At 44.5% G+C, this 24,161-nt stretch overlaps 1 protein-coding gene across 4 annotated transcripts in view; it reads right to left on the bottom strand.

Moving 5' to 3' along the window:
- Positions 1-24,161, bottom strand: part of LOC108587818 (uncharacterized) — a 68,812-nt gene that overhangs the window by 7,645 nt on the left and 37,006 nt on the right. The window contains exons 2-5 of one of the 4 annotated variants that reach the window (XR_013524587.1): positions 22,628-23,605; positions 17,930-18,057; positions 15,620-15,754; positions 3,388-3,506 (exon numbers count right to left, since the gene is read on the bottom strand). Coding sequence is in view for 1 of the 4 variants with exons in the window: in XM_078344620.1 (XP_078200746.1) it covers positions 3,388-3,506; positions 15,620-15,754; positions 17,930-18,057; positions 23,386-23,429 (426 nt within the window). In the remaining 3 variants the exon portion in view is untranslated. Of the gene's footprint in view, positions 1-3,387; positions 3,507-15,619; positions 15,755-17,174; positions 17,530-17,929; positions 18,058-22,627; positions 23,606-24,161 lie in introns of those variants that run through there. The other 3 variants (XM_078344620.1, XR_013524586.1, XR_008475331.2) reach the window with 3 other exon arrangements.

Genomic DNA, 24,161 nt, shown 5'->3' with positions numbered 1-24,161 from the left:
TTCCTTAGGATCAGGTGGGAGGGAATCTGGGCCTCCAGCACCAAGACAATGGGAGTAATAATAGTGATGTCGATGATGACAACAGTAACAGCAGCAGCTACCATTTAGTGAGTATCAGACAATCTGTCAGGGGCTTTGTGTTCATTGTCAGATTTTATCTGTAACAACCTGACAAGGTGGACATCATTTCCCCATTTTACAGATCGGCAGATAGAAGCTTAGAGAGTTTCAGGACACTATGCCCAAGGTCACACAGTGATACGGTCTGGCTGAGTCCTCATCCGAATCTCACCTTGAATTGTAATAATCCCCACATATCCAAGGTGGGGCCAGGTGGAGATAATTGAAACATGAGGGCAGTTTCCCCCATACTCTTCTCATGATAGTAAGTCTCACAAGAGGTTGATAAAACTGATGGTTTTATAAATGGGAGTTCCCTTGCACACTCTCTCTTGCCTGTTGCCGTACTCTTCCTTTGTCTTCTGCCATGATTGTGAGGCTTCCCAGTCACGGGGAAGTGTGAATCCATAAAGCCCCTTTCCTTTATAAATTACCCAGTCTCAGTATGTCTTTATTAGCAGCATAAGAACAGACTAATATACACGGCCACTGAGTGACCAAGCAAGGGTTCCAACCCCAGGTCTAACTGATGACAGAACCAGGGCTCTCACTGCTACAACCATCTGGCTTTAAAGGGTGTGTTGGTCCCAATATATGGTAGCCACTGACAGCATGCCACCTGTGTTGAATCAGGCCTCTGCCACTTTTCTGTTTTGGAGACAGGGTCTCGTTCTATAATCCAGAGTCATCAGGGCTCACTTCAGCCTCCACCTCCCTGGCTTAACCGAGGCTCCCACCTCAGCCTACTGGGTACCTGGGACTACTGGCGTGTATCACCACACTCAACTAATTTTTGTATTTTTTGTAGAAACAGGGTTTCGTTATGTTGCTCAGGCTGGTCTCAAACTCCTGACCTCAAGCAATCTTCCCTCCTCAGCCTCCCAAAATGCTGCAATTACAGGCATAAGCCACCCCACCTGGCCTTTCTCGAACTTTCTTGCTGTATGACCTTGGGAAGTTTGTGTACTTGAGCTTTAGTTTCCTCTTTGGGAAAGTGGGGCAATGATGGTAATAAATAGTGCCTCACTCATAACATCAGTATGGAGATTAAAGGAGATAACACAATGCACAATGCCTTGGAATGCAGCAGGGCTTCCCAGCCTTGACACTGATAATTGTGGGTGAGAGAATGCCTTATTGTGGGGGCTCTCCTGGGCAGTGTGGGATGTTTAGTAGCAATTTTGGCCTCGGGCTACTAGATGACAGTAGCAGCCCACCCACTTTCCCCAGTGCTGTACACAAACATGTGATCAATGTCCACAAGGTGTATGTGTTGGGGGATTGCATCCCTTTAAGAATCAATGACACATAGTAAGTGCCTGACCCATGTTAGGCATTTTATGATGATTATTCTGACAGGACCTTAAGATGCCTCAAAGCTGATCTGTTGATGGAAGTACTTTCTGGAAATCTTTAACCGCGCTTGAAGCTAGGAGGGCAGCCTCTCAAGGAAATCTGGCATTGTTCCCTGGCTAGGAATATCAGAAGGAAAAACCATCGCAGACACAGAGCTGTGCTTCCTCCTTGATGATAATAAGCAGTTTGGTTCTCAGTTTCTTTAGCAGGGACCTCTTAAAAGTGGTCTTCTGCAGCACCATGACAAGTCATGGGGACTTTTTAAAAAGTATTTTGGGTTTCCTATCATTTTAGTAATCCAGGCAGCAATAACTGAACGCCTCTTGTATGCCAGATCTCACAATATAAAGATTAGTAGGTACTGGGTGCGGTGGCTTGCACCTGTAATCTTAGCACTTTGGAAGGCTAAGACAGGTGGATCACCTGAGGTTAGGAGTTTGAGAACAGCCTGGCCAACAGAGTGAAACCCCATCTCTACTAAAAATACAAAAACTATCTGGGGAAGGTGGTACATGCCTGTAGTCCCAGCTTGGGAGGCTGAGGCAGGAGAATTGCTTGAACCTGGGAGGCAGAGGTTGCAGTGAACCAAGATCGTGCCACTGCACTCCAGCCCGGGTGACAGAGCAAGACTCTGTCTCAAAGGGGGAAAAAAAAGATCAATATGATCAATAGCTGACTTTAGCAGGCCCTTAAAGGGTGTGAGCTCTGTTCTAAGTTTCCTAGCCATGTCATTTCAATTTCTCAATTCAGCCTCTGTGATAGTTTTACATGTCAACTTGACTGGATCAGGAGTGCCCAGATATGTGGTAGAACATTATTTCTGACTGTGTGAGTGTTTCCGGAAGAGATTAGCATTTGAATCAGTAGCCTGGGTGAAGAAGATCCGCCTTCCCCAGTGTGAGTGGGCAGCAACCGATCTGTTGAGAGCTCAAATAGAACCAAAGGTGGAGGAAGGAGGAATTTGCCCCGTCTCATTCTTATCTTCTTCTGCCGTCCGACTGGCATTCACTCAGCATCTCTAGTTCTCAGGTCATCCAGTTTGGATTGAATTACAGCATTGACTTTCCTGAGCATCCAGCCTGCAGATATCCAGGAGTGGGACTTATCAGCCTCTGAATCACATAAGCCAATTTCTTCTAGTGCATCTCCTTTTTTACTTTTTTTTTTTTTTTTTTTTTTTTTTTGAGATGGAGTCTTACTCTGCCACCCAGGCTAGAGTGCAGCAGCACAATCTCGGCCCACTGCAACCTTTGTCTCTTGGATTCAAGCAATTCTCCTGCCTCAGCCTCCTGAGTAGCTGGGAATACAGGTGCCTGCCACCATGCCTGGCTAATTTTTGTATTTTTAGTAGAGATGGAGTTTTACCATGTTGGCCAGGCTGGTCTCAAACTCCTGATCTCAAGTGATCTGCCCACCTTGGCCTTCCAAAGTTTTGGGATTACAGGCATAAGCCACCTCACCTGGCCTCCATTTTTACATTTAACCTATGGTTCTGTTTCTCTGGAGAACACTGATTAATATACTCGCAAAACATCCCAATTTTGTTTTTCTTTTTAGAGATAGGGTCTCACTATGTCACCCAAGCTGTAGTGCAGTGATATGAACACAGCTCACTGCAACCTTAAACTCCTGGGCACAAGTAATCCTCTCACATCAGCCTCCTGAGTAGCTGGGACTAAAAGTGTGTACCACCATGTCTGGCAAATTTTTAAATTTTTTGTAGAGTCAGGTCTCACTATGTTGCCCAAGCTGGTCTCAAACTCCTGGCCTTAAGTGATCCTCCCTCCTTGGCACTCCCAAAGTGCTAGGATTATAGGCGTGAGCCACTGCACCATGGCCAAACATCCACATTATATTATCCCCATTTTACAAATGAGAAAAATGAGGTACAGAAAAGTTAAAGCATCTTACCTATGAGTACACAGCCAACAAGCAGAGAAACAGAAGTTCACACCCAGGTGGGTCTGGCTCCAGGGCCACTTTAATGATCTGAGTTAGACAAGATGTTCTGCCCTTAGGGAGCTTGCAGCCTGGAAGGGAAGTGAGACAATAGTAGCAGAGGGTTGAGGATGAAAGTAAGCCCAGGGTACTGTTGGACCCAAGAGTGGAGGAGAAGCATCTGGACAGTGTCGTCAGGGAAAGCCTCCTTCAGAGGGCAGGCTGGAAGTCAGCTTTAAAAGTGTAGGTGACAGGCAGGACAGTAGTATTCTGGCTGCAGGGACCAGATATCCAAAGGTCCCAAAGTTGGCTGGGTACAATGGAGCATGCCCATAATCTCAGCTACTAGGAAGGCGGAGGTGGGAGGCTCACTTGAGCCCAAGGGTTTGAGGCTGCAGTGAGCCGTGTTCCTGCCACTGCACTCCAGCCTGAGTGACAGAGCAAGACCTCATCAATAAAAAAAAAAAATAATAATAATAAACTCCCAAAGTCCAGAGCCATAGAACAACACAATATATGTGTGGTGAACCACAAATGACTGCAGCCAAGAGTGTGAGGTAAGGAGAACTGAGAGATGAGAACCAAGAGGGGCTGCAGGACCAGATCACAAAGGCTGTCAAGCAGAGGAACTAGAACATCAAAAAAACCCATTATTTTGCAAAACATATCCAAGATGGATTAGGTTGGCAGGACCTGGTTCCAGTAGAAGAATAGCAGGTATGTGTTTATTAAGTTGAAAGAATGAAAAAAGTGAATGCCTTTAGAAATGTTGACCAAAAAAACTCAGCACGGACGGAACTGTAGTGAGCTCCAGGAGATCTGGGCATGAGTGATCTGGCCTGCTGTGTCAGGATTGCTGGGTTGCACAGCTTTAGGGAGCACTGTCCAGTTTGGGTCAATGACACTCTCTGGAGCCATGCTGTCCACTAGCGCTTTCTGCAAAGGTAGACCTGTTCTGTTTGTGCTGTTCATTACAATAGCCACTGGCCACACATGGGAATTAAGTACTTGAAATGTAGCTAGTGTGACTGAGGAACATAATTTAAAAATTTTATTTATTTTTAATTAATTAAAATTAAAATTTAAATAGCTGCCTGTGTCTAGAGGCTATCATTTGGACAGTACAGCCCTGGAGTCTCGCAATGCCCTGTCTGTGTGGCTGTGTGTTGTGGCATTGACCTATATGCTCCTTGGCAAATCACTTGCCTTTCAGAACACTGTTATTTTTCTTTGTGTCTTTGGGACTGCTACAGTGAAACATGAAACAGAACAAATTAGCAGGCATCTCAGAGATAATTAATGGTTTGAATGATGTGAAAAAGACAAAGCCAACCAACTAACAAACCAAACAATAAACAACTCAAATGACCAGTCAGTGAGAAAGTTGGCATGCAATTTATAGCCCTGCCAGCAGAATAAGAAAGAGACTGGTCTTTGTAATGGAACAAAAATTTTTTCCATGGAACAAAAAGATTATAGGCCAGGCATAGTGGCTCATGCCTGTAATCCCAGCACTTTGGGAGGCTTCGGTGAGTGATCACCTGAGGTCAGGAGTTTAAGACCAGCCTGGCCAACATGTTGAAACCCCATCTGTGTACTAAAAATTACAAAAATTCCCCAGGCATGGTGGCGGATGCCTGTAATCCCAGCTACTTGGGAGGCTGAGAGAGGGAGAATTGCCTGAACCCAGGAGGCAGAGGTTGCAGTGAGCCAAGATTGTGCCACCGCATGCCAACCTGGGAGACACAGTGAGACTCTGTCTCAAAATAAAAAAAGAAAAGAAAAGAAAAAAAAAATGAAAAAAAGTCTTGGCTGGGTGGTTTTGAAGATGGAGTTGCAGAAATCTATCTCTAACTGAATAAGGGACCTATGAAGTAATGATTTCCCACTCTTACTACATGCAAGCATCTTTCCCCTAGGATGGTGACCACTGGCAAGTTGAATGAATGGCTCAGTTTTGCATTCTCCTCTGTATCCAAGATCTTTGACTGGCCCCCTGCAACTTCTGCCATTGGAGAGGCAGGATTGCCCCTTAAATTTGGGTTTGATCATGTGGTTCACTTTAGCCTATGGGACAGCAGCGGTTTGATGTCACCAAAAGCTTGAAAAGCAATTGCATGATGGGGCTTGCTGTCTTGTGCCTCTCTCATCACCATGAGAATAACTTGCATGGGCATGCACCTGGTCCCAGGGAGAGGACGGGAAGCAAGTGGAACAAGACACTATACCAACCAGCCCAGCCCACCCTAGTGTCAGCCCAGCCAGAGATATACCAGTGAGAGCTCAGCCTAGATCAGCCAACTCCAGTCAATTACAGACACATGAGCTTTTGCTTTCATCAACTGAGATTTTGTAGTTGTTATGTAGCAGAGGTTAACTCATACGTGGCTGTTAATTTGATTTGAAATGTCATCATTCTCCTGGAGAATTGAAATTGCGGTATTTAATGATTTATATTACCATGTCTCTGCCCTTTCACACACTGGTTTCTCTTGATGACATTTACAAGTTAAATATTTCTTTTTGGGCTTTTAAGGGCATTACATTCTCATTTTAGAAAGTAATATGGAAAAGAAAAAAAATTTAAAAATTATATATAGTATCAACCCCCAGATATAAGCACTGTGAAGATTTTGTTGTATATATTTTTGGGTATAAACCAAGATAGCTATATACCTGTACATGCATATACAAACATACACATACATATAAATGGGACTATATTACATAGAAAACTGTGTTCTGCATTATTTTACTTAGTTCAACATTACATACATCAGCATTTCCCTACATCCTTAAATTTCTCCAGGAACAGGAGTCTTAGCAGCTGCATATTAATATTCTATGGTATGGCTGTATCATATTTTATTTAAACATTTGCTACTTTTGGACATTTCAATTCTTTGCAATTTTTCACCATTACAAATGATGCTGCAATGTTCATCTTTGTACATAAATCTCAGTGTGCTTCTATGATTGTTCCCTTAGGCTGTGTTCCTAGAAATGAAATTCCTTGGTGAAAGGGTTCAAACAATTTTAATAAGGTATTGCCAAAAAAATGGCAATTTATAGCCCTGCCAGCAGAAGAAGAAGGAGTCTGGTCTTTGTAATTTACAAAGACACACTGGGGAGATTTTAAAGTGGAGAGATTGGGACTGGGGTCTCTAAGTTTGTGGTTTACACAGGACCATCAACTTGTAATCATGTGAACTTCATTAAATGTGACATTGAGGGGTGACCCTGAAACAAATCACAGGACCCCAGTGTTCTTCTTTTCTTTCCCCTTGAGACCAAGTCTTGCTCTTTTGCCCAGGCTAGAGTAAAGTGGTGCGATCTTGGCTCACTGCAACTTCTGCCTCCCGGGTTCAAACAATTTTCCTGCTTCAGCCTCCTGAGTAGCTGGGAATACAGGTGTGAGCCACCAGGCCTGGCTAATTTTTGTATTTTTAGTAGAAATAAAGTTTCACCATGTTGGCCAGACTGGTCTTAAACTCTTGACCTCAGGTGATCTGCCTGCCTCGGCCTCCCAAAGTGGTGAGATTACAGACGTCAGCCACCATGCCCAGCCAACCCCACTGTTCTTGTCCTGCCCAGTCACTTCTAATTGTGTGGTTTCTGGCTAAAGCCTGAGTAGTGCTGTTTAGAGTAGGTAGACACAATCTGATTTTTAAAGTTCAGGGGTATGACCCAGGAGATCTCTTCTGTGTGGACAATTCCTGCCTCTGTTAAACATCCCAGTCACCTAAGGGCAAACTCTAGATCCACCCTTTTGTAACTTTGAGACTTTGCCAATCTACATATTTTCTCTGAGCCTAGGGTTCCTTATCAGTAAAATGGGAGCAAAGCTATGATTTAAATTGCCAAATTATCTAGCAAACCCAGTCATTTCTGAAATGGTTTTTTTGACTCTTGCATATCCCAGATGGGATTTTTACAGGGCTGTGAAAAATGATGTAGGCTATTATGAATGGAGAGACATGTGACTATAAAGGCTTGTTCTGTACTATGACATAACACACTTTTGACTTTTCTTAAGAGTGAAACACCCTTTTAAAGGGAAATGTGGAATTTTGCTTCTGATAATGGCCAAGTGGGTGCCTGTTGGGCTGATCCTGCCTCAGATAACATATAATCCCTGAAAAAAAATATTTAAAAAATCTCAGCTACCTAAAGCATGGGTGGTTGTGGCTAAAACTCCAATAGAAAAACCTGCAGTCCTTCTGAGCTAAGGAGCCAAAGGATAGAGTTACAGACATCTGCTCTCATGGGAAAGTGACCTGGAGATGGCAAGGCTTAACTCTGTGTATAAATTCTGCCTGAATCTCTGGCTGACTTCTGAAGTATCTATGCACCAGGCAAACCCTAAAAGAGTCCAGATAAAGCTAAAAGACATGACCTGAGAAATAAGCTGCTGCCATACTGGTAGTTTTCGGTTTGAATCCAACCAAGGTAATTTCCTCCAAACAAACATTAAAAAATCAACACTCTTTGGAGAAATGCCACGGAATCCAGAGTCTCTACAATGTAATATTCATACTATCTAGGATACAATCTAAAATCACTCTAAATGCAAACAAATGGAAAAATGTGGCCCATTCTTGAGCAAAAAGACAATGGAACCGACTCCAAGGTGACCCAGATGTTGGACATTGGAATTAGCAGACAAGTTTTTTTTGAGATGGAGTTTCACTCTTTCACCCAGGCTGTAGTGAAGTGGTGCAATTTTGCCTCACTGCAACCTCCTCCCCACCACGTTCAAGCAATTCTCCTGCCTCAGCCTCCTGAGTGCTGGGATTATAGGCATGTGCCACCATACCCGGCTAATTTTTGTATTTTTAGTAGAGATGGGGTTTTGCCATGTTGGCCAGGGTGGTCTCAAACTCCCGACCCCAGGTGACCCACCTGCTTTGGCTTCCCAAAATGCTGGAATTACAGGTGTGAGCCACCACGCCTTGTCCAGACAAGAATTTTTAAAGCAGCTATTCTAACAATGCTCAGGGATGTAAAGGAAACCTGCTCATAATAAATGAAAAAATTAGAAATTTCAGCCTCAAATAGAACAATAAGAAAGAAACAATGGGAACTTCGATGTCTAGAACATACAATGTCTAAAACAATGTCTAAAATAAAACATTCACAGGAGTTGATTGCAGAATAAAGATGACAAAGGAATGAATTATGAATTTGAAGATGTCAATAGTATTTTTTGAAATATTCATTGATGTACTTTTTCCTCATTTTCCTTTTTTTACTCCATACTCCCTTCAGTCCCAATCTAAGCAGATGGCTGGGCTCATTGCATAAGGTGGAAGATGGGACTATACAAAAAAACAGAAGAAAGTCTGCAAGTGCCTGCCTTTAGTGTCCCAAAGTCTAAGTCCTTGGGAGAATTAAAAGGATTAGGAATTCTAGGCCAGGTGTGGTAGCTCACACCTGTAATCCCAGCATTTTGGGAGGCCGAGGAGGGCAGATCACAAGGTCAGGAGTTTGAAACCAGCCTGACCAATATGGTGAAACCTGTCTCTACTGAAAATCCGAAAATCAGCTGGGAGTGGTGGCATGTACCTGTAATCCCAGTTACTGAGGAGGCTGAGGCAGAAGAATCGCTTGAACCTGGGAGGCAAAGGTTGCAGTGAGCCGAGATCACGCCACTCCACTCCAGCTTGGGCAACAGAGCAAGACTCTCTCTCAACAAAATAAAGATTAGGAATTCCGTAATGCTTACAGTTAGAATTAGATTTTCCTAAATTGAGGGGAAAGGAGAGAAAAGGGGAGTTGAGAAAAAACATCAGTGCCTCTTAGAGAAAGACCATGCTATGCAGATCTCTGTAGGGTCTTGCACTGCCACATAGATGCTCCAATCACGAATGACACGAATTCTGCTCACTGAGCAGAAGTAGTCACATGGCCCCACTCGACCCCACAGGGCCCAGGGAATTGTATCCCATCATGAGCATAGAAAGCTGAAAATATTGGTAAGCAGTGCTGATGATTACCATGGTAGGTATCTTTGGGACCCACATCTTCTCCCACTAGAATGACCATGAATGCCTCCTGTATAGACTGAATGTGTACCCTGCTAATTCATATCCTGATGCTCTAACCCATAGAGTGATGGGAGATAGGGTCTTTGGGAGTCAATTAGGGTTGAATGAGGTCATGAGGGTCGGGGCCCTATGATGAGATTAGTGCCCTTATAAGAACAGACCTGTGAGAGCTTGCTTTCTCTCTGCTATGTGAGGTCCCAGTGAGAAGGTAGTTATCTATAAACCAGGAAGCAGGCCCTCACTGGAAACCAATCATGCTGCATCTTGATCTTGGACTTCCAGCCTCCAGAACTGCAAGAAAATAAGTTTATGTTGTTTAAGCCACCCAGGCTATGGTATTTTGTCTGGGCAGCCTCAGCTGACTAATAAACCTCTCCCAGAATCTCCCTTCCCCAGAGTCTCCTGACCTTTAAGCATCCTTCATCCAATCATCCTTCTCCAGAAAGCCATTATCATGGGAACAAACTAGGTAGTTTCAAGCAACACGGCTTCATCTAATTCACTTGGTTTTCTTTTTGGATCTCTTCTGGTATGAGCATGCTTCCTAGTCTGCTGATCCAGACCCATGGTGGTCCTCAACTCATCATAGGAAACAACTATTCACTCTTCCTTTATCTTTCGCTTTCTTGGCATGTGGGAGGTTTCTTCCCTTTGGCAGCTACAAAGCTTCTTCTTTGATCTTAGGAGACCCTGGAAAAACCAAACCTCCTGCTCCCTTCATCACTCAAGGAATGCAGGTGCAGAGAATTGTGGGGACCTGTCCAGTTGGCAGGGAAAACCGGGATAATGGAAAGCTCTATCCAGGTGTCCCATCTCCCTGCCTCTCTTGCCCATCTCACATCTTCTCTGCCCATGCACCTTGTTCTCTTAGCATACCAAACAATTTGTAAGTTTCCAGGGGCACCAGTATTTTCTGCCTTGAACTCTGCTGAGAGACAGGGCCTTTGGGAGTCAATTAGAGTTAGATGAGGTCATGAGGGTGGGGCCCCCATGATGATATTAGTGCCCTTATAAGAAAAGACATGTGAGAGCTTGTTCCCTCTCTGCCATATGAGGTCCCAGTGAGAAAGTGGTCATCTACAAACCAGGAAGGGGACTGTTGCCAGAACCCAGCCATACTGCATCTTGATCTTGGACTGCCAGTCTCCAGAACTGCATGAAAATGCATTGTTTAAGTCACCCAAGAAGGCAGAGTCTGGGCACAGTGGCTCATGTCTGTAATGCCAACATTTTGGAAAGCCGAGGCAGGCGAATCACTTGAGGTCAGGAGTTTGAGACCAGCCCAGCCAACATGGTGAAACACTTTCTCTTCTAAAAATACAAAAATTAGCTAGGTGTGGTGGTACATGCCTATAATCTTAGCTACTCAGGAGAGGCTTCTTTGTGTCTTTGGGTCTGCTACAGTGAAACATAAAACACAACAAATTAGCAGATATCTCAGAGATAATGGTTTGAACGATGTGAAAAAGACAAAACCAACCATCAAACCAAGCAATAAACAACTCAAATGACCAGTTAGTGAGAAAGTTGGCATGCTTAATATACATGGACCCATGGAACAAAAAGTCTTGGCAGAGGCCAAGTCTTCTCCTCTGTCTTCTGTGTCTTCCATGAATAAATCTGCCCACATATTTATTCACCGACAAATATTTAATGAATCCCTACTGAGTTTTAGGCATCTACCCTAGGTGCAGGGGATACAGTGGTGAAGAGGACATAGTCACTGCCCTCATGGAGCTTACAGTCTAGTCGAGGAAACCCAAAGAGTAAGTGCTAAGAATGACTAAGATAGGATGCTAACAGAGAGATCAGCAAGGAGGACCTAATTTGGATGAAAGTGGGTCTGGGAATGCTTGGCTTGAGGAAGTGGTATTTAAGCTGAAACCTGAAGTGTGGGCAGAAATGAGCCAGGTGAAGAATGAAGTGCTTCACGGAGAGAGAGAGAGAACATCATCTACAAAGTCAGAGCATCCAAAGTCATAAGGACCTTACAACTGTTGAGAAACAGTAAAGGCACTCTAAGCAAGAGGAAGTCCAGCCCATCAAGGCTCAGCTCAAATAACCTCTCTTCTGTGGAACCTTCTCTGCCACCTCTGGGTTCTCACAGTGCTTGGTACACCCTTCTCTGATGCACACTTACGTGAACATCACATGTTTGTGTCATCCCAATGCCCGTTGGAGGTCCCCTGTCTTTCAGGGTCTCATTGGGTCACTCCATGAATGTTTGTGGAGTACCCATTATATGCCAGATTCTGGAGGCACTTTGGTAAGTAGAATAAGGCCCCTGCCTTCATAGGGATTATGTTCTTGGAGCAGAGAGACGACGAACACATGAATGCATGCGTTGATGTTTCAAAGTCAGGGGATGATAAGTGTTATGAAGAAAATGATGTAGGATTGTGTGGTATAAATTGAGGTGGGGCTGGGTGTGGTGGCTTATGCCTATAATCCAGGCATTTTGGGAGGCTAGAGTGGGCAGATCACTTCAGGCCAGGAGTTTGAGACCAGGCTGGCCAACATGGTGAAACCCTGTCTTTACTGAAAATACAAAAATTAGCTAGGCGTGGTGACACATGCCTGTAATCCCAGCTACTTGGGAGGCTGAGGCATGAGTATTGCTTGAACCTGGGAGGTAGAGGTTGTAGTGAGCTGAGATGGTGCCACTGCCCTCCAGCTTAGGCAACAGAGCAAGACTGTCTCAAATAAATAAATAAATAAATCAAGGCAGGTGCTAAAATTCACAGTGATAAGGAAAGATTCAAGTGAGGAGATGATACTTGAGCTGAGAGCTGCATAATGAGAAGGACCCTGCCCTGGAAGACTGGGGCAGGAGGTGAGAGACTGGTCTAAGCAGAGCAGATAGCCAGTGCAAAGGCCCTGGGGTCAGAGAAAGATGGGCATGTTCAGAAGATCAGAAATGTGGATCTTACAGAGTACATGAAGATGGGGTAAGAACCCCTGGATTTTGTTCTAAATACAATGGGAAGATACTGGAGGATTTTATTATTTTAATTATTTACTTATATATTTTATTTGAGATGGAATTTTGCTCTTGTTGTACAGGCTGGAGTGCAATGGTATGATCTCGGCTCACTGCCTCCACCTCCCAGGTTCAGGCGATTCTCTTGCCTCAGCCCCCAAGTAGCTGAGATTACAGGTGTGCACCACCATGCCTGGCTAATTTTGTATTTTTAAGTTTTATCATGTTGTCCAGGCTGGTGTCAATCTCCTGAACTCAGGTGATCGACCCTCCTCAGCCTCCCAAAGTGCTGGGATTACAGGTATGAGCCACCACGCCTGTCTTTGAAGCTATTGGAGGATTTTAGAGGCACAACTGAAATACAAAAATTAGCCAGGCGTGGTGACACATTCCTGTAATCCCAGCTACTTGGGATCCCAGTTCTTGACCTGGCCTCAAGCTCAAGAACTGAATAAATTTCGGTGTCAAGACCTAGTTGCATTTTAAAGGCTCACTCTCGCTGCCAGTGGGGAGTGCACAGTGTGGGAGGGGGCAGGCATAGAAGCAGGACATCATGTAGGAGGCTGCTGTAGTCTTCCTGGTGGGCGTGGGTGGCAGCTTGCAAACTGGCCTCAAATGTCCCTAATTCTATGGTTGGGATTGTGGCTGCTGTCCCATTTTAGATGGGTCACCCTCTCTCCAGCTTTTAAAATTTCCCATCACTGCATATAGCTGCAATATTTAATAAGGTAATCACTAGCCATATGGGGCTATTGAGTCCTGAACTGTGGCTAGTCCAAACTGAGATGGCTATTAGGGATAAGGGAATCTGGGAGGTATTTTTCCACTTCTATTAGAAAATTCTTATGGGGTTCACACTGAATTTCTGTTGGACCCTCGTGGCCCATAGTCTTCACATCAAGCCAGGTTCTTGCATTTCTGCTCCCTGCCTGACCCTGTAGGCACAGGAGCTTGCAACCCCTGATGAATGAGAAGGAAGTGTGATCTGGAGTCAGGAAACCAAAGTTCAAGTCCTGGCTCTGACACTTCCTGTGTGATTTTGGGAGAATTACCTCCCCTCTCTGTGCTTGGTCTCTTTGATTGTACAATGAAGACTTTGGACTGAATTCTCAACTTTCTACAATGAAAATCTTTGGACTGAATTTCCAACTTTCTACAATGGAAAGAAACTTCCCCTCCCACACACCTCTGAATTTACCCTTGTGTGGTGGGGCTCTGCTGCTGTCAGCTTTGATCTGAGCTTCCCCAGCTGGACACCCCCTCCTCTTGCCCTGATTCTGTGCACTCCAGCTGCTTCTGTATCTTTGGGGAGCCCTGTCTCTGTCAGGGGCCTCCATCCTCATTCCACAGGGGGCTGCATCCTGGATCATTCTGCATGGCTTGCTGTTTACAAAATGAGAGGTTGACCATGTTTTCCTTTCCTTTTTCATTCATTCAATCTGCAATTTGCCTTCATTTCATTCACATACTTTAAATATTAGTTTGTTCACCTTCCACAATTATTTTCATGCACCCATGGGTTCATAAACCATTGTTCCAAGTGGCGTGTTGCCTATTTTAAGAACTTAATTTGTTTATAATGTGCACATCAGCTGCATGATTTGTTTCTTGCTGGTAATTAACTTTTAAGCTGATGCCATTCCCCCGCCAAAAGTGAAACTCAAGGTAAAGTTGGTAAGATTAATCATGCTGGCTGCATCCAAATCTTCCGACATCTTCATCAGACTCAGCAAGTTTGGGGAAAATGATGTTTTTTTCTTCCACTTCCATCTGTTACCCTGCCGATTTTGGAGCCAATCCATCCATTAGTGGGCTTGAGTGTTGGAATTGGAATCTGTGACTTTTCAGTTTCTGTACCAAGACAGGCAAACTTTTCCTCCAAAGCCTCTCACCCTGCAACTTGAACCCATCTCTTCCTTCCTGGGAGGGTCCCTGGATACTGATGAATCATGAAATAGTTGTATAATACCTCCCAGATTTCCTTCGTGCTATTGTAGAGTTACTTGCTGGTTTCCACAGTCTTTTGCAATTAGACAAATCAGCAATGCTTTGGATGGATCATCTCCATTGGTTGGATGGGGGTGTTTGGGTTCTAAATAGCTGACTTTGTTAATCTTTCCATTTAATGATTCTCTGTCTGTAGGTCCTGAGTGAAATAGAAATTCCAGACTGCCATCCTTCGTGGCAAACCTTTAGAAATTAGGTTGTATTAGGTCAGTGCTTCTCAAACCTGAATGTGAACTCCTGGGTGAGATTATGATTCAGTTGGTCTAGGGTGGGACCCACAAATCTGCATTCGAGACACTCCTGGAAGAGGCCAGTGCTGCTAGTCCGGGACCATACTCTGAGAGGTAGACATTAGCCAGCCAGCCTTGTGAAGACTGGAATGATATCAGTCTTTTTTCTTATTGGCCTGTGGACACCTGCAACTATTGGGAGACTGAATGAGTGAATGACTGAATGAGCTGCACTCAGGAATGTAGATAATGCTCTCCCAGATCGATCTTATTAGAGTGAGATGCCTTCCTTCTTATTCTCACACTAGCAAAAAAAAAAAAAAAAAAAAAGTTGTAATTTTATATTTTTCCCAATTTAGGAAGGGCTAAATGTCATACGCTGATTTATCTCCTCCATAGATGTGGTATTTATGTGTGTGTGCACACACATATGTTTGGCTTTTGGAAGTGAATTTATAGTAACAGAATGCTCTTCACCATATATCTCTTTCTAACTATAGCCTGCTGCCTTCATCTGAAAGGGCCTGCTTCCAGAGATCCCTGCAAATTGAGAAATCCTTGTTCCTGTTTTTAAAATTCTTCAGAACGCTGCCTGGTTTTCCCTCTAAGGCACTGTTTTTTTCCAGTGTTTTTTTTCCAGATTTCTGATCATATCAATGAAGGAGCTTCAAATAAGTGCTGACTTTCTGTAACACTTCTCTTGAACACCTTGAAGCTTCTATCATTCTTCAGCTGCCATGAATGGGTTGTCAATTTTTCATGAGGCCGAACTTGTAAATGCACACACACACACACACACACACACACACACACATACACACACACAGTATTTTTAAGACTAGAAGGTCAGGACATATGACCTGGGTGCTCATTTAAAGAGATAGAGGGGCAGAACATTTTAAATCGGATCCTTTCCCTAATGTAGCTGTTTTCACATTTACCTGGAATTTCATGTTCCGTTACTGCAGGAGGTCCTCCGGAAACTCTTCCTCCAAGACAGGCTGTGAATTTTCCTGGGTGCCCCACAAGGACCCCTGGACTATTGTGGATTTCTGGAGTTTCCTGGCTAGCCCCACCTGTGAGACATGAGAGAATGCTGAAAAGGGAAAATGAGAACTCTGAGAGTGTCTTTTGCCCAAGCCTTTGTGGATAAGAAGTGGTGGAGACACCCCACGAACTTGGGTAGTCTGACCCTGGGCTAGCATTCTTAACTATTATGCTCCACTGTTGTACATCTCATAGTTACAGTGCCCAGGAGTCTCTTGGGGACCTTGTTGAAATGCAGAGTGTCATTCATTATGTCTGAGGTGAAGCATGAGATTCTGTAGTTCCAGCAAGCCCCCAGGTGATGCCAATGCTGTCCACCTGTTACCCATGCCTGAGAACTACTGATCTGGATGGTCTCACCCCTGACTCCATTGAAATCACCCAGAATCTTTTAAAAACTGCCACCTTGTTTGCACTTCCAGAAATTCTGATTGAATTATAGCAGCCTGGGCATCATGAGGTTTAAAAAATTTTTGGGCATCATGAGGTTTAAAAAATTTTTTTTTTCTTGAGATAGAGTCTCACTCTGTCACCTGGGCTGGAGTGCAGTGGCATGATCTTGGCTCCCTGCAAACTCCACTTCCCATGTTCAAGTGATTCTTCCACCTCAGCCTCCAGAGTATCTGGAATTACAGGTGTATGCCACCATGCCCAGCTAGTTTTTGTATTTTTTGTAGAGATGAGGTTTCACCACATTGGTCAGGCTGGTCTTGAACTCCTGACCTTAGGTGATTTACCTGCCTTGGGATCCCAAAGTACTGGGATTATAGATGTGAGACAGTGTGCCCAGCCAAAAAAATTTTTCATTTTAAAAACAGAGACGGGGTCTTGCTGTGTTGCCCAGGCTGGTCTTGAACTCCTAGCTTAAATGATTCTCCCACCTTAACCTCTCAAAGTTCTGGGATCACAGACATGAGCCACTGTGCTTAGCCTGATTGTGAGTTTGAAAAGCTCCCTGGGTGAATCTAGTGTGCCAGCTGGGCTGAGAACCATTGTTCTAGGGCTTTGAGACCTCATCTGTTTCAGGACCCCCTGAGATTCATGCCCATCTGCTCTTCCGCAGAACAGTCCAACTCCCACCTCTGGGATAGGGGAGCTCAGACTGGGACTGACTTGAGGTCTCCCTCTACCCTCTGTCCTGTCCTGAGCTGGTTGGTTGGACCAGAGATGCTCTGGGTACCGTGCCAGTGGGAGCAAGCAGGTGCAAGGCCACAACTGGCAGAGTACAGCAGAAGGAGAGGAATAAGGTCTCTTCTAGGGGTCCAGAAGACACTTCCAAGCTGCTCTTTGCTGAACTGCTCAGCTGCCAATATGAAAATAAGTTTGGCATTGTGAGAAGGCTACCTGGGATTCCCCTCCTGCCAGGAAGAGTGGGGCCCTGGAATCCCAGGGAAGCTGATACCACCAGGCTGGGCTGTGTCAGCAAGTCCTGCAGTACTGAGTGCCTACCAGTAGCTGTGTAAGAAAAAGGGTTGAGGACGGACCCTTTCAGCCCCTTCATGATCCACAGTGATGAAGTTCATTGAACCCAGCTGTGCTTCAGTGATCTAGGGCTTTACTGGAGATGCTTCAGAGGGTGCATTAGTTTCCTCTGGCTGTTGTAACAAAGGACTGCAAACTGAGTGGCTAAAAACAACACAGATTTATTATCTTCCAGTTCAGGAGATCAGGAGTCTGGTACAGGTCTTTGTGGGCTAAAACCAAGGAATTCTTTTCTGGAGACTCTGGAGGAGAATCCATTTTCTTGTCCTTTTCAGCCTCTAAAGGCTTCCTGGTGTCCTCAGCTTGGGGCCCCTTCCTCCATCTGCAATGCAACAACAGTGGTGTGAAGTTTTCTCACATTGTATCACTCTTCTGCCTGCCTCTTTCACTTTTTTGGCTGCTCATTTCATAAATATTTGTCAGACATCTACATGGCATCAGGCACTGTTGTAGGTACTTTGGATCCAGCATGAATGAAACAGACAAAATCCCAACTTTTATGTAGTAGTTTCCAGGGAAGAGGACGATAGAAACATCCATATATTGATATATTGCTCAGCACCGTGGCAGGTGTCTGTGGTCCCAGCTTCTGGGGAGGCTGAGGTGGGAGGACCACTAGAGCCCAGGAGTTCTGAGCTGCAATGCACTGTGTCTATCGGGTGTTCACATTAAGTTCGGCATCAATGTGGTGACCTCCTGGGAGTGGGGGACCAACAGCTTACCTAAGGAGAGACGAACTTGTCCAGGTTGGAAATGGAGGAGGTCAAAACTCCCGTGCTGATCAGCAGTGGGATCACACCAGTGAATAGCCACTGCACTCCAGCCTGGGTAACACAGTGAGACACTGCCTCTAAAAAAACAAAAACAAACCATAAGTGTATATATTATAAAATATATTAGAAGATGAGTTCTATGGAGGAGAAAATATAGGGAAGGCAGATAGAAAGTACTAAGTGACTCTCTTCCACTTTTAACATCTCTTCTGATTAGACCCAGATGATCTCCCCCCGCTTTTTTTTTTTTAAGACAGAGTCTTGCTCTTTTGCCCAGCCTGTAGTGCAATGGCACAATCTCAGCTCACTGCAACCACTGCCTCCTGGGTTCAAGTGATTGTCCTCCCCCAGCCTCCCAAGTAGTTGGAATTATAGGCGCTTGCCACTGTGTCTGGTTAATTTTTAGTACAGACGGGGATTCACCATATTGGCCAGGCTGGTCTCGAACTCCTGACCTTGTCACCCACCTGCCTCAGCCTCCCAAAGCACTAAGATTGCAGGCATGAGCCACCGCACCTGGCCTATCTCCCTGTTTTAAGATTAGCTGATTAACAACCTTAATTTCATCTGAAAATATAATTCCCCTTTGCTGGGTAATAGAACATATTCACAGGTTTGGGGGATTAGGACATGACGTCTTTGATGGGGTCATAATTCTGCCTGACTCAGGGATTTAGGGGTGAATCTGAGTCTGAGACTCCGGTTGTCCCATCCTTTCTGAACCCTGATTTTAATCAGAGCAATTTTGTTAAGAATCTGTTTCCATGCAGCAAAGTATTGCAAAGCTAACAAAAGCTTTTCAATCAATGGTCTAGTCCCTTTTCCTGGACCAGCAACAAGAAAACCTGGCAGCTTGCTAGAAATGTGAAATCTCATGCTTGGCCCCAGACCTGCTGAGCCAGGGTCTACAACTTAGTACAGACCAGGATGATCTGTGCCTACAATGAAGTTTGAGAAGGACCAGGTGGGTTAGTTTCCTGCGTCCATGGCTGTTCGTTGAACCCATACAGAGAGTTTTGGAAATATACTGATGCCTGGGTCCCACCAAAGATTCATTGGCCTGGGGGTGCCATCTGGGTGTTGGAGTTTTTCAAATCTCCAGGGTATACCTATATATACACACACAATGGAATACCATTCAGCTGAAAAATAAATGAAATTTTCCTTTGTAGCAACACGGATGGAACTGGAGGCCATGATCATAAATGAAACAACTCAGACATAGAATGACAAATACTGTATGTTCTCATTTGTAAGCAGGGGCTAAATAACTTGTACACATGGAAGCAGAGTGCAGGATGATGGACAATAGAGAGTTGGAGGAGTGGAGAGTGTCAGGCAAGCGGGCAATGGGTGATTGCTTGGTGAGTATAATGTGTGTGGCTCCAGTGATGGACGTACTGAAGGCCCAGACTTCACCACAGTGCAACACATCAGTGTAGCAAAAAATAAATTTGGTTTCAAAACAAACTTGCGGCCTAACCATGCATTATAGAGGAAATGATTAAAAATGTAATTATTATTTTCATTTTTTCACAAGCCCAATGGATAATGTTTGCCTACTTTATTAGATTAGTTGTGCTAAAAACTAACAAGTAGCTAATAGCATTTTTTGAAGCTTACTTCTTGCCAGGCTCTCTCCTTTACCTGTTTAAACTCATTTAAATCTCCCAAGTCTATGAGGCATAGCCTCACAGTCCCATTTTAGAGATCAGAAAATCGAGGCACAGAGATGAAATGAGCTGATGCTTGGAAATGGCTCATTTCGTGGCTGCCAGACATCTGGGAAGTGTGCATTCATGGGTTTACTCTCACTCTGTCTCTCCCTGACAGCTGTCTGGTTGAATCCCAGCACTTGCTGTGAGGATGACCTGCAAGGCTTCCTTGGCTGAGGGTCCTTAACACGGGAGATGTCACCCCGTCACTTCACCTCAGTTTCCCCTGCTCGGCTCTGCCTTTCTTTCCGAGGTGCTGGGAGGATTCTGTAAATAGTTCCCTTGAGGTGCTGGAAGCACTGGGTGGAGAAACTCACTATAAATACCCAGCACTTATAATTAGCTTTCATGGCGGCACAGTTCTGTGTGTGGGGGAGGCGAACACCTGCAGGGGCAGAAAGTCAAAATGCAGGGGCCCGGGGCCTCTACAGAACTGCTTCCTGGTACCACCTGAGCCAGAGAGGACCCATACAAAGTGAAGAACCCCAGATAAGAACACAATGGGGCCTTCTGATCTTGCTGCAGCTGCAGACAAGAGCATTAGGGTCTGATAGGAGCTTCCGGCTCCATTACTCCCTGTCTGTGACAACTGCAAATTAGTGCAGTCCTCTGAGCCTCAGTTTCCACATCTGTAAGCTGCTGTAGTATATGACAAAAGGCATCTGGTGGTTCTAAGATCAATGGTAGCCCTAAAACCCATCCGAGCGTCTTGCAGGGCTGACACTACCTGTCACTTAGTCTGAAGCAGCCTGGCCCGGGGATTTCCAGGAGACAGAGTTAAATCAGCACAGATATAACTTTCATAAATCTTAAAATAAAGCTTATCCTCACAATAGCTTAAACTCCTTTTATGTAAGAAACACCTGGTAACAGATCTGGACTGAATACAGATGGAAGGGGGAAGGATCCCCCAAACATTGTTAATGGTCTCTGGATCGATATCCTCCTGGTCAGTCAACTGACCCCGGGCTGTGTCTTGCCATGCCACCAGCCTGCTCCCACTGTCTATCTCATAAGAACATGCCAGAATAAGCTGTTTAAGCATCAGATGGCATCTAAGACTCATCTTTGGCTTGGATCAAATGGAAGGAGAGAAGTTGCCCCTCGGGAAGCTTGTCATTTGGGACCACCCGAAACCCCTGATCATGACGGATGCTCATAATCACTCCTACTATGAATAATTAAAGGTAATGTGTATAAAGTTCCTGGTATTGGTGCATGAAGTAAGTGCTTCACAAATGCAAAGTTATTGTTCCCTTTGTGTGCACAGCTGGGCAGATGGCATCTAAGTTGCAATCAGATGGCCCTCTCCCACTTAAAGACTGTCTTAGGCTCCTCATTGGTGGCAGAGGCACCCCATGCCTATGTCTCACCCCCATGCTCCTCCTCTGCATTGATACTTTTTTTTTTTAAGATGTAATTTTGCTCTTGTTACCCAGGCTAGAGTGCAATGGCATGATCTCGGCTCACTGCAACCTCTGCCTCCTGGGTTTAAGCAATTCTCCTGCCTCAGCCTCCCAAGTAGCTGGGATTACAGGCACATGCTACCACACCTGGCTAATTTTTGTATTTTTAGAAGAGAAGGGGTTTCACCATGTTGGCCAGGCTGGTCTTGAACTCCTGACCTTGTAATCCACCCGCCTCAGTCTCCCAAAGTGCTGGGACTACAGGCATGAGCACAGCAGTCCACTGATATTAACTTCTCACCCCACCTCAAGAGTGTGCCCTGAGTCTTTCTGCTTTCTGCCCTCGAGTCTTCTTGGATGCTACTGAAACCACCTTAGCATGTGCAAAAGTCCAGCCCAGAAGTGCTGAGTTAACAGCCCAGAGGTAACCATCAAAATAAATGTGCCACTATCCTTCCTTCAGGTGGAAAATTCCAGAGGGCTTCCTGCATGCAGTTCTCAAGGTCTCTGAAGCACAGAACCTTCTGGTGTTCTCAGTGATGACCTTGATGATGGACATGTATATGGCTTTGTCTCCTAAATCTTTTCCGTTCCTTGTTCCTGCATCCTGAAATCAACTTCCGAATCAACCGCCTGCACCCAAACCCTTGTCTCAGGCTCTGCTTTTGTAGAAGTCAACCCATGAGATCATCAAATCTGGAGTAGGTTCCAAATTCCTTGCTGTGGCTGCAGGACCCTGCACAATGCTCTTCAGCCATTTCAACCTCACATCTGCTACCACTCTTGCCCACACCTGCCACACCCAGCCACACCAGCCTCCAGTCACTTTTCTTTAACTTTCTGAGCAGTCCCTCCTCAGGGCCTTCACACATGCTGTTCCTTCCCTTTTCCCCTTCTTCTATGTCAACCATTCCTTCCTACAGCTCTCAGCTTAAATATCAGTTCCTTAGTGTTGCTTCCTTCTGGTCTCTGGTCTCTTGCAGGTTCCAACAACCTTTATTCTCTCTTGTAACAAAATGTTTCCTTTTTCTTGTACTATTTGAAGTTGTGTATTCATCTGAATGTTTATCTTGTTAATTATCTTCCTTCTTGTAGACTATAAACCCCATGCTAATAGAGACAACTTCTGTCTACTTCCATGAGCTCTAGAGCATCTGCAAGCTCCTTACATATGAGACATGAATATTCATTGAATGAAGGTGGGATTCAGGTTGGTCAATTTCTCATGCATCCCAAGCTTATGTTACTCTGCTAGGTTATGGGATATTGGCAGAGGACTTTAAGGGAGGTGGGGCATAGGGGAGGGTTAAGAAGTAAGGGAGGCAAGAACAGCCAGCCTCTATCCTCACCTTCCTTTCTCCCACTTCTCCAGGATCAGAGCATCAGTGGCAACTGAATGAAACATGCCAGTCTGAGCTCAGGCTCCAGGAGGACATATTCAAGCACATCTCTATGACTATGAGATTTATGCACTTGGCCCTCTGTGCGTTGAGGGAGCTTGGGCATTTGTCCGTGACTTTGCATACCTGGTACCCAAGTTGTGTTTTCAGGATTCTAGGTCTTCATCTGGAGCAAAGCTGGGTGTGACTCCAGGGGCCCAGGAAGGCTAATCTCCATCCTTAGCCTCTGAAAGAATAGGGCCAACTTGAAGCTAGTTTGTGTAACTCTGTGCATTTTCTCCAGAGATGTTGGAACCATAGGCTTGGCCAAGAAAGGATGGGGTGTAGTAATTAGTGATTTATAACATGCTGTCAGAAGTCCAAAGCTGCCTGGAGGTGCCTTGTACCAACTTGCTACATAGTTTATTGGAAAAACATAGATGGATGGTTGGCACCTGGTTTCAATTATTATGACTTGTTATTTAGCCTGGTTTGGACTATGTGACAAGAGGGAAATAAGATGAACAAATGTCTCATTGAACATATGCCTTGGGGCTTCCCTGAGGCCCACCTCTTCCCCATGCACTAGGGGGTTCATGATGCAGAGGCCAAACCAGTCCTATGCAACTGAGGCGGGCCTTAGTCACTGCTCATGGATACTGTGATCCTCTTGAAGTTGCTCCAAGTTTTCTTACTCTTACTGTTCTGTATCCTTTGCCTGTAATAAAACCATTCAGGGCCAGGTGCAGTGGTTCATGCCTGTAATCCCAACACTTTGGAGGCCAAGGCAGAAGAATTGCTTTAGCCCAGGAGTTCATGACAAGCCTGGGCAACATGGTGAGTCTCTGTCTCTCTTTGAAATATATTTTTAAAAATTGAAAAGAAAAAACATTTAGGCCTTTTACTTTGTTGGAGTCTTGTGAATCCTTTTGATGGTCTGACCCAGCATAATTGTTGCAACCTCTCTTGATGCTGGGCTCTGGCTTTTGGCAGTTTCCTCTTGACATCCAAATTGTAGAATCCTCAGGGCTCACAGGCTCTGGACCGTTTCTTGAGGAGAAGGTGGAGCCATGGGGACCTAACCCGCATCTCATGGAGGTGAAGACAGGGCAGTGGAGCCTCAGCCTGAAAAGGAATTGCCATAATTACTGAGCAAGTGGGAAAAAATAAATGTGACTTATAACTCATTACCTAGAGACAACAAAGGACCACATTGTAATACACCATCTTTTAGACTTTTTTCTCTACATATATATTTACATATAATCGAGATATATTGGACACACCATTTTATATCCCACTCTTTACTTCAACATTGCATTATAAGCATTAGCTGATGATTTTATACAAAATTTCTTCATTTGTAAAATAAGAATAATAGTAATAGTGATGATGATGATTACCAGTACCTATATTATGGGTTATTGTGGGGATTAGATGAGATAATGTGTGGAAAAACTTTTAGCCCACTGTGTGGAATATACTAAGTGCTTATCAGAAATTATTATAATAAAATACTTTAAAATCATAAATGGTTGCAGAGTAGTCTATTGAGTGAATATGCCATATTCATGTAACTATTCCCTTTATTTAATTTACAGGTAATGTTTAAGAATCTTGATACCTTAACTTTTTTTTTCCTTTGAGATGGAGTTTCATTCTTGATGCCCAGGCTGGAGTG

The sequence above is a fragment of the Callithrix jacchus genome, chromosome 12, assembly GCF_049354715.1.
Source record: "Callithrix jacchus isolate 240 chromosome 12, calJac240_pri, whole genome shotgun sequence".
Taxonomy (NCBI): Eukaryota; Metazoa; Chordata; class Mammalia; order Primates; family Cebidae; genus Callithrix; species Callithrix jacchus.
This window is presented reverse-complemented; position numbering and strand designations above follow the sequence as displayed.